The sequence below is a fragment of the Monopterus albus genome, unplaced genomic scaffold, assembly GCF_001952655.1.
Source record: "Monopterus albus unplaced genomic scaffold, M_albus_1.0 scaffold148.1, whole genome shotgun sequence".
Lineage (NCBI taxonomy): Eukaryota > Metazoa > Chordata > Actinopteri > Synbranchiformes > Synbranchidae > Monopterus > Monopterus albus.
The window spans coordinates 603,771-614,501 of record NW_018128028.1 but is presented as its reverse complement, the minus strand read 5'-3'; the positions used below and the strand labels follow the sequence as shown (position 1 = coordinate 614,501).

At 42.0% G+C, this 10,731-nt stretch overlaps 3 protein-coding genes across 4 annotated transcripts in view; 1 reads left to right on the top strand and 2 right to left on the bottom strand.

Annotated features, from left to right (window-relative positions):
* The window catches only part of plp1a (proteolipid protein 1a), an 8,461-nt gene extending 6,526 nt beyond the window's left edge, over window positions 1-1,935 (bottom strand). The window contains exon 1 of one of the 2 annotated variants that reach the window (XM_020614615.1): window positions 1,527-1,935. In XM_020614615.1, coding sequence (XP_020470271.1) covers window positions 1,527-1,530 — 4 coding nt within the window. In that variant the 5' untranslated portion in view covers window positions 1,531-1,935. The remainder of the gene's footprint in view (window positions 1-1,526) is intronic. The other variant, XM_020614616.1, reaches the window with a different exon arrangement.
* A 2,262-nt stretch (window positions 1,936-4,197) lies between these two features.
* On the bottom strand, window positions 4,198-6,531 carry pcdh20l (protocadherin 20-like). The gene has a single exon (XM_020614634.1). It carries the CDS (start codon window positions 6,529-6,531, stop codon window positions 4,198-4,200), a length of 2,334 nt encoding a protein of 777 aa, XP_020470290.1.
* Window positions 6,532-9,002: 2,471 nt separating this feature from the next.
* The window catches only part of LOC109968376 (regulator of cell cycle RGCC), a 4,470-nt gene continuing 2,741 nt past the window's right edge, over window positions 9,003-10,731 (top strand). The window contains exons 1-2 of the mRNA XM_020614600.1: window positions 9,003-9,155; window positions 10,173-10,337. Of these exons, the coding sequence (XP_020470256.1) occupies window positions 9,077-9,155; window positions 10,173-10,337 (244 nt within the window). The 5' untranslated portion in view covers window positions 9,003-9,076. The remainder of the gene's footprint in view (window positions 9,156-10,172; window positions 10,338-10,731) is intronic.

Here is a 10,731-nt window from a genome sequence, read left to right as displayed (position 1 = left end):
TTTAGCACTAAACAGATGATGCTGTCAATAGTTTTCATTGTGACTCTCTCAGATAGAAAGCAGTTCCCCTGAAAACAGTGTACAGAAAGATCAGTGGATTATCCAGAGTAACAGAAACTCATTATTTAAAATAATGTGAACACACATGAAACACCATAGAAGTGCGGAGGAGGCAGAAATCTCCACAGATGGATATCTCAAAGCCTAAGCATATAACACAGATGCTATCAGTTTACCTAGAGCTAAGATTAAAAATAAATATATACATTGAACCAACCTTTTGAAGAAAACTGGCTTATGCGCTATGGATAGCGCTGCAGCTGTAAACAGTTCACTTAGTAAAGCAGTGCATCCTTACTAATTGTCATGTGCTTTTTGTATGAATGCCAAGGGCCAAGGGCATGGATATGTGCCTGCTCCGGCCACAGCTCACACCCTGACTCCATTCACAGCCCAGCAGAGAGTGTGTGAGAAAAGGGGGGGATGAAGAGGAGAGACAAAGCGAAAAAGAGAGAGAGGCTGCTTTTGTGACTGCACAGACAACAGTCTTTGTCCTACAGCATCATGGGGGTACAAGGGCCACCAATGTCAAGCAAACAAAGGTCCAGAGGCACCTCTATGCCTGACTCACATATAAACATACTCAGGCTTCCTTCTGGGGAGAGACAGGAACAGCAAAGTAATAGTGGGGACTGCCTGTGCTGGAAGAGGGTGGAAAAGCAAATCCATAAACAATCAACACAACTGTGTGCATGAGTGCCACTACATGCTTGCATGCGTGCATCCACACTGAACAGCACATTGGAAGGACAGACTGTTGTTAGTGCCATTACCGTAAACACAGATGGCAGCAGGGGCAGTTAGATAGCTCTTAAATTGAATACATCTGCAGCTATGCTGGCTGCCTGTGGCGCAGGGAGGGAGAGAGGTGAACTGAGGTCACTGTCGTTCACTATGGAGTTTAGAAAGATCCGCTTTGAGGCGAACTAGCAAATAAAAGCTTAAGATTTTCAGTAGGTTCTTACATCATGAAGGAAGTAACCACAATCATAATAAGTATAATGCAAGCTATGAGCGTGACTATATAGCCCAGAACGGTAAATAGTGCCTAACAAATATTAATCTGAACTGGACACACCACCTATTAACTAATGCATGCCCTCAGCTGTTTACTCAAGCTGGAGAGCCCTGCGAGCAGGAAGCCTGGTCTGTGGATGTGACTCCGGTGAAAATACAGGCCTCTCTGGTAGAAAATGCAAAGCCCAGGCCAAGTCCGCTTCTTTAAAAAAAAATTGAGAAAGATTGCGACCGAAAGCAAATGCGACAAGCTTCTTCTGAAAGTAGCCCTGCCATCTCAAGCATGAAATAAACCTCATAATATCCGGTGATTCTAAACTGACAAAAACACTTAATAACCTCTGATGTCCTCGCACAGACCAGTTGATATCACACAAAAATAAAAGGCAGATTTGATGCTATCTTTTAAATGCTAATAAAGGTAGATTCGAGTGGTGGGAGCTCCTTACCCATGTCTGGAAGGCTGCGCTCAGGACTAGATGGCTCCTGCAGCTGGTCCGCTGATGATATGTGCAGCTTGGATTCAGCCCCCGTATATCAATCTCAACTCGCTTTCTGTTCCCCAACAATGGACAGACTCGCTGTTGACTGCATGTGCAATCCTAAAGAAACAATGTCGCTTTTCAATGAACTTCAAGGCGGAGAATAAGAAGGAGGAGGTCAAGGTCTTTACGCTTGTAGAAATTTACTTAGCTCATTGTTGACGTGCATTTGCATATAGAGAGAAACTCGCAACTTCTTATGCAAATGCAGAAAAGGGAAGGTTTTTTTTCCCATGGAAAACACCACTTTTGAGTTGACCATCCCAATCATAGGCTTAACCCCTGGTTTGTCAGGGCCTTTGTTTAAAAAGCCCAAGTGGTAATATTTAAGGCCTGATGAAGGATGAGGAACGGCCCATGAATCAAGCCTAATGGGACTGATCTGTGAACAGTGAATGTGTCTTGCCTGACATTAAAACGCACGATCCCGGGGGCACTCAGGTTATAGCCTTTACTCTCCAGACTTAGGAAATTGTCAGATACAGATACTATCTGTCTGACTGCAGTGTTTGAGAGACGGTAGTGAACATGAAAGATCGGACGTCTCCTAGCAGAACTGATGTGTGCCTTATCATTTATCTCAAATTATTTCATTTAGTTCTGCAACGTTCCTTTAAAATCAACCTTAAAGTGGAATTCATACGCCATATGAATAACATTGCCAGTATTCTAATTGTACTTGATTGTTATGTCATGTGTTTGTAAAACTCCTGATGTGTATCCCAGAGATGATCCGAGTATCTGGGTCAGTGCCAGCTGGTTGCTTTGTCCATATCAGCTGGTGCAACCTCATAACCCACTATCAAATGCTGAACTCGAGTAAAATGAATTTGATTAAAATGAAATGAGCTGTGAGTGGAGCAGAGCAGCATGCAGCAGGGAGGCATCACTGATCTCGGGCGACCTGACTGTCTGATTCATCTCCACCCTCTGGCCAAATACCAAATAAAGAGCCAGATTTGGCTTCATCTGCATCCAGTAGATGGCAGGCTTTCTCCCGCCACCGCATGTGCACAGCAGAAGGCGCTCGGACAGTTTTATCTCTTAACAGAATCAATCAATCCTTCAATCCATCCATCCATCTATCCATCTATATATCTGTCTATATATCTATCAATCTATCTATTGAGAAAAGTCGGTTTTGCCATGAGGCATCTCTAAGCATTAGGCTGTAAATGCCACTTTGCAAAATTGTTAGGTTTTTTGTCCACCAAGTCTCTTTAATATTAATGTTAATATGCATGTTTTAATATATCAGAGTCTGTAATTTCCTCTACAAAGATGCTACTTTAATTTGTACTTTTATTATGCAGCTGTATGTGCATTCTCTTTTTAGTTCCTGTAGTTCAGTACGACCCTATTAGATAATTTATTTGTGAGCTGCTAGCTGAGAAATCCTCAGAGACGCACCACTTATGTTATACAAGACTTGTTCTTCACCGACCACATTGTGGTACATTGTGTTTTACAGGCTCTGACTCTTGACTTTCCTTCTTTCCTCTAACACAGGTGTATCTCAAAAGATTAGCTCAATAGTATATGATACTGTAAAGATGAAAAAAGTTTTCATTTTATAAAAGCTAAAACAATTAGCCCACCCTCTTTGTGTCATTGCCTGCTCACAGATTTGTAAACACATTTCACTCTGACTCATCCCTACTTTATACATCACTTAACCTGGTTTGATATCTCGATTGTTCCCCGGTGTACAAATGCATCAGTAATGCATGGGAAAAACTGCCTTTTGTAAAGATTTCTTTCAACACAGTGTGATTTCACTCCAAACATCTGTCATCAAAACAACAAGCCTGTTGGCTTACTGGTTGCACTACACTAGGTTTTCTGTTCTTTTGGATGCAATCCAGCGGTGAGAAGCAGCGCTATCAGGTAACAGGTGAGAGGCAGTGACTTGAAATGGTGCCGGTACAGCTTCTGTCTGCTGCTTCTCACTTGCCCACAGCTGCTCCCTGTCTCTTGTGGTTGTCTCAGAGCTGCCTCTTGAGAGACTTTCATTAACCCCCCACCCCCCACCCCCAACATTAAAGCCTTTTGTGCATCTAAACACTTTAGACTCCACTTCACTCAAAGTTGGAAATCTGAGAAAGGCTAAATCAACTTTGCAGACAATTACCTTAGTCTTCTGGCTGCAGGGATCATGGAGAATAATCCCCACATATAATGGATGTATTTTAGCAATGCCTTGCTGTGATAGGCTCTATCTTATGGCAGCTAATACTGTACTGTATACATCACCTGCATCAAATTTCTACAGAGAGCACAGGGAACAAGTCTCTCCTGGTAACCTGAAATACTTGACTTCTCAGATCACCTTTTATATGCTTTCCTGGTATCTTACGAGAGTCTTTATCAGAAAATGGATCAACTTTATTTCCACAGAATTTAAGAGTTTTTCTCTTGATAATGTTTGAATACACTGTGTATCAGAATAAACCAAGGGATTTGATCATTAAAATGCAAGAAGTCTCTGACAAATGTTCAGAATACATTTAATTCACAGGATGATTTCATCCTTGACACTACGTGAGTGAAGATTACACACATTATTTGCTTTACTCTCTTAGTTATCAGAGTAATATTTGCTTTTGAGCTGGAGTGGAACCTCATTCTCCTCAATATATCCCCTCTTGTTGTGCTGGATGCTTCTTCTTCTCTGTTTCAGGTACAAAACAACTGTCACTACAAACAAAAATGTGGATGCTATTATCATAGCTAGGCCTACCAACAGTGTCAGTTGAGCAGATCTGGGGTTTTCTATCTCACAGATGGGAGCCTTTGAGGGAGTTTGAACCAAATCAGATGCCCCTGCCCATTTGGGTGCCCTGTCTAAGTGGCAGGGCTCCATGCTCTCGGTAACCAACAGATTAACCCAGACAGTGCTATAAAGTGGAGTTGGTTTTCCCTCATCTCTGACCATAATGAACAGGTGATGCATGCCCAGGTCCGTCTGTAGAAGATGCTGACCTAAGGTGATGTCACCCGACCTTGAATCCACCTGAAAGGGGCTGCTATTTTGCACTGGCTCTGATGCCACAATACTGTATGTAATTTCAGAATTTGTGCCTGAGTCCTTGTCGATGGCGTATATTTTTGCTACCATGGTGCCTGCCACTGTTGCTGGAGAGACAGTCACACATGTGAAATTGCTGCTGGGAAGAATCACTTTTGGCTGGTTGTCATTGATGTCCTCCACAAAGATAGTTACTCTAGCAGTGGAAGTCAAAGCGACTGGGTGCCCGTGATCACTGGCCAGCAGGTAGAGCTCATAGCGGCCCTCTGTCTCACGGTCCAAGTGGGTGGTGGTGCAAAGTGTCCCCTGGATGCTATCTGCAACAAAAAATCCACTGCTGCTTGCAACATTAATCTCTATGTTCCCATTCTCCCCTTCGTCTGGGTCTGTCACCCCTACTCTCCCCACCTGGGTGAATGGTGGTACATTCTCAGGGATGAAAAAGATGAAGTGAGGTCTTAGAAAAACAGGTGCATTGTCATTCTGGTCCAGAACATGAATGGATACTGTGGCCACAGACTCCAAAGGAGGAGAGCCCCTATCTTGTGCAAACACAGTCAGTTTGTGTTCACCCTGCTGTTCCCTATCCAGACAGGCAGACACAGACAGTTGACCTGTCACTGGGTCAATATTAAAGATGTTAGATATGTGTTTGTCCAGCCTGTAGGTCACCCTGCCATTGTGTCCACTGTCTGCATCTGAAGCTGAGACCTGCAGCAGTGCAATTCCAGGCTGGTTGTTTTCCTTCACCTCCAGCTGGTAGTGAGACTTGAGGAAATGTGGGGCATTATCGTTGACATCTGCCACCAACACTCTGATCACACTCCTAGAAGGAATTATCAAAGACCCTTCAGCTGATCTCTCCTGCACTACCACAGATATATGATGTTCTCTTTTCATCTCATAGTCTAGTGGCTTAGATGTGGAAAGCAGATATTTGCCATTCTGTGGGCTCAAAGTGAAAGGCACTTCACCCTCAATGGCAAGAGACGAACCTTTAAAGCTGCTGTCACCTTCAAGCTCTAAAACAGCTAAGGCGGTGGGGGTCTGATTCTCCAGTAACACCATAGTGTGGTTTTGATGTTCAGCTATGAACCTGATCTTGATTGCCAGCTCTTGGTTTGCCTTGGGGAGCACAGAAATTGTTACCCGAGTGTCTATTGGGGGGCAGTGATGGCCACTAGCTAACACTTTCAACTCCAGCTCCTCAGGTTTGTCAGTCTGGAGGTCCTGTGTTAGTCTGATGTACCCAGTGAGGCTGTCAAGGCTAAAGAGCCTCTTGGCCCGCTCAGAGACTTTGGGACTAAGGGAGTAAATGATGGCAGCATTCAGGTCTGAATCTGGGTCTGTGGCTCTGACCTGAGCAACCAGCATGTTCCTCAGGGAGTCTCCTGGGATGGCGACACGACGGGGGCTGTCAGAGCTAAAGCTTGGACAGTTGTCATTAACATCTGTCACACTGACTATTAAAGTTGCTGTGGCACTTAAAGGGTCTGCACCACAGTCGGTGGCCACCAGTGCCATTTGATACTGGTCCTGATCTTCCCTATCCAGAGCTGTCTGCACAACCAGCATGATGAAAGGCCCATCTTCTTTTAAACTGAAAACTCCATCAGAATCTTCTAAGTGGTATTGCAGCTCTCCGTTAGGACCAACATCCCTGTCCTGAGCCTGATCATCCAGTAAGAAACTAGTGCCCACACTCACATCCTCAGATACCCTCAGGTGTATTTCACTGTTTTCAAAATGAGGTGCATTGTCATTGATGTCTTCTATGATCACGGGAAACTGAATAAGGTCTCCTGAGGGCCCTGTGACAGCATTGTGTAGAATAATGCATTGATTTGCTTTTGTTTCCTCTGGGCAAAGGGCCTCGCGATCCATCTTTTGCTCAGTGGTGTATAAATTTCCTGTGTTTTTGTCCATCCATAGATACTTCTGAGTCAGGAGCTGGTACGGAGATGGAAAGTGTTTACTAAGTGACCCAGCCAGAATGCCAGGCCCCCGTTCCTCTGGGACAAAAAAACGGACATTGCCGCATGTGATCTGCATGAGATGGACCACGAGCAGTGCAGTCTGATGAGAAAAGAAACAAGCTGTGAGCAGTAGTTTGTTTAAAAAACACTCCAGCTTTCTCTCTCCCTCTTAAATGTTGCTTATGATTAGACAGCCTTATTGTTGCACTTGAACCCTGGTGGAGTATGGACGCTTTCCCAGGTAGTTATCAGGTTTAAACTTAATGCCTCAGTGAGCTGGTTTAAAAGCAGCCAACTGTACAGTGAAGGTAACACGATGCCTCTCTATTATCTCCAACCAATTACAATAACATACAAACAAAGGCAACAATAAGACACACCTTTGGTGTTACAAAAAATAAATATATAAATAAATGAATACATAAATAAATATCTGGAAATATTTCTGCATTTATCACAAACATTTTAGTCCATTTCCTCTTTTAAGAGGTTCTGAATGGGCACAGTATTCCATATAACCTGCTGTAGCAACACTTCAGAGCCTGTTCAGATGCTCTACTTTCTATTCAGTATATGTATATTTTTCTAAATATCACACTAAACAAAATCAGTTCAGGGTATACACTAACAGTAATTAGATAGCACCACAATAGATAACATCCTTGAGTTGCTTTCAGCTCACTGACCTGCAGTAGTCCAGCCCAGTTCATACTATAAGAAGTCCCATGGCCCATCGTCCACACACGTTACCCAAGTTCCCCGGCAGCAAGTGAACACTGAGGGCAGAGGCAGCAACCTAAATGTACACTGCTGAAGGCATAATTCATTACATGCCCCTCCCACCGCACTTACCTAGCGTGTCAGACTGACACAGGAAAGGTCTCAGGAGGTGTACCTGCAAGTTACTAAAGAATCAAACAGCAGTTAAGCCGAGGCTTATGTTATGTACACATCTTGCTTCTAAATGTGCAACACCAATGTGCTTATCTGTTTTTATTGGTACATCTGCCATCTGTTTTTATAATGTTTTAACAGTCTCTGAATCATTTTTTTCTCTCACCATTGTCTTCTGGCACTTATGATACTGGTATCAATTTGAGGTACATTTCAGAAGAAAATATTATTTTTTTGTGTGAACTTCATTTATCTGACAGATAGTTTGCAGTTTCAGGTTCTAGATACAAAACATGCTCAAATCAAACACTGTATTCTGCATAATTCCCCCGCCCCAAACAGCTACAACATTAAAATATTTCTTACACAATTAAAACATACATGGATTCATTTCTTTTCATTTGAACTTTTGCAATGCCCTCCTTACTGGAGGGCACTGTGGGCAGACTACAGCTAATTTAAAATGCTGCTGCCAGTTAGCTTTAGGGCTGACTACAACATTTCATTCCTCATCTATAAATCTCTAAATGACCCTGCTCCACAGTATCTCTGACCTACTCACTTAATATACAGTATGAACCTAATTCTTTCATTTTCTGGTTCAGGTTTTGTAATTAACTGTATATTTGCATGCTGTGTATACATGTTTTTGTTTTGTTCAAATTTTAATGTAAACACATTTATTCTTCCTTGAAATTAAATGTGCTATAAGCTATGATATATGCAATAATGTAACACTCTGGCATATCCAATTGATACTTTAAGTACATTTGGATGATTATACTCCTGTACCTTTGTTCAAGTACATTTTTGAACCAACTACCTTAAATTCAAATGGAATATTTTACAGCTGTAGAACTTATATTTCCATCACATGCATCGTATCAAATTGCATAAGATGTCCCCTAGACTTGCACAGGTGCCCTGGAGAAGTACATTACTCTTTAAGGGCCTCTATTGACAGAGGAGTGCTACTAGCAGAATTATAATATTTCAAATATGGAAAGAAAGACAAAGGATGCTTCACATACTTGATTAACCTAGATATAAAATGAACCAACTAAAATAGATAATAAAATATCTGGATTTAATAATAATAATAATAATAATAATAACGACCTGTTTGCACAGTGTGGCATCGCTCTCAGAAATTCGTACACACACTAATCATCGTCGCAGTTTTTACCCTCCAATTTAAAGCTTCAGTCAAATTCAGAACAACTCTTCAAGGTCCTCTTTAAAATTATATGGAAGCCAGCTGCTTGTGCCAAAAATCACGATAAGCCTCTCATGAATACTAACGGGAAATGGACTTTTAAAGGCCACACAAAGTTTCTCTTTTTAATTTGAAAGCGTGGAAAGAATTGTCAGCCTCAGTCAGAGTTGCATAACGGATTTTTCTGCCTTGCGTGTTGTGTTCCTTTCCGCTTTCCGCCCACTTTTTGCACTTACAGTAGAGCTCTGAGGGTTTTTTGCGAGCTGATTGGCTGCTCCGATCCGTTAGCTGAGCGGCTGTGGAGCGTCTTATCATGAAACCATCGTCCTGTTTGTAAGCGTTAATGCGCTCTGAGCCCAGACGCACAGCAACTTGGTGTTTTCTTTTCTACTGCTCAGGCATGTCCTCAGACATTTCCACAGGTGAGTCCAACGACTAGGCTACTTGAGCCATTAGTTTTAAATGATGATGCAGCGGGGCTGTAACCTACATATATAACGTATTTTACCCTTTAAAAAACCCCAGACTTGCCAGATCTTTTCTATATATGATATTATGTTGTTGCAGTAAAGCTCCAGAGAGAGTGAGAACTTTTGCGGATCATGTAGCCTGCTGTGCTTTAAGTTTTTAACCTTATGCTTTCCTGTTAGTTGGTAGGCCTATACTTTACACTGGCTAGATGGCAGGTATCTATACTCATTCAAATTACTCCCTTTTAAAAACCTATGATTGTTTCTTTAAGGCTGTATTCTTTCATAGCTTGCCAAACACTGATGTTTATTAATATGTATACTTTGCTTTAATACTCTTATGACCTCCTATTTCTCATGGGCGCTGTTAAAGCTGTGCCATGTTCCTGTTAACCTAATAAAACGACTTTGTGATAAAATGTTAGGGCAAACTCAGGGTGTGTTGATCCTATACTGCATTTATTATTTTATGACTGTGTGTTTATTCAAGAAATAGCCCTAAGTGTTGCTTTATAGCAGCCTGAAGCAAAGAAATTAGATTTAAAATGTAACATTTTTCTATCAAAGTTTGCAGACCAGGTATTTTACAGGCTATTTGGTGTTTTATATGCCTTATGGGCTGTTAGGTTTATTTTCACACATCCAGTTACTTGACACAGCCCTCTGACATAAACTTCAACTGCAGCTTTTGGCTTTTATCTTCTATTTAATTTCATTCTCACCCTCAATATAATTGTAATAAGTTATTTTTATAACAAAAAATGTCCTAGATCATTAAGATATGAGACTGAAATATTCAAAATTTAATCAGGCTTTTAAAATATGACCTTGATATAGAATTTGAAGCCATATCACAGAGTATTTGACAACCTGACAATGTGCTTTCTGGAATAACATAAAAATTTTCTTAACATTTTCTTTCAGTGGAGTAATGTGATTTCTTTCCAACTACTGTCACATTTTCCACAGACGTGGAGCTCGAGCTGGGCGAGCTGCTGCAGGAGTTCCAGGATGTGATGGAGGAGCTTAAGGCCCCCCCGAACAGCAAACCTCACGCGTACCAGCACGTACTGCAGGAAGCCAAAAGTCGCACAGGGCTGGGCGATGACAGCGGAGTCGAGGACTCAGATTACAGTGAGTAACGGAACCTTCACCCCAGAGCAGTGTTGCTGTTATTAAGATAATGCTTGCTTAATGTGTAGACTGCGGGGAAGGGGGCTTTATTTAGTGCATCGTCTGCTGGTGGGTAAGGCTGTAAGGAGGCCCCATGGGTGCTAGTTGAGCCCCTTTATCAGGCCAAACAACTGCAGTGTGACACTTTCAATTTGCATGAAATTAGTGGTACAAGAGCACAAATCCCTGTACACGTCTATTAAAGTGGCTGGGTTGCACAAGACAATAGTTGTGCTCTGGAATGAACTGCATTTATGGATAACCCATCTTTTGTAATCACCTGTTTTCCTTATTTTATTTCTTTTGGCTGATGAGATAACAGAACAAAGTGTATTTTTCTGCTCCCATGTGTTGT

Coding starts and splice junctions, on each gene's coding strand:
- pcdh20l (XM_020614634.1), bottom strand. CDS start 6,531: ATGGATCGCGAGGCCCTTTGCCCAGAGGAAACAAAAGCAAATCAATGC.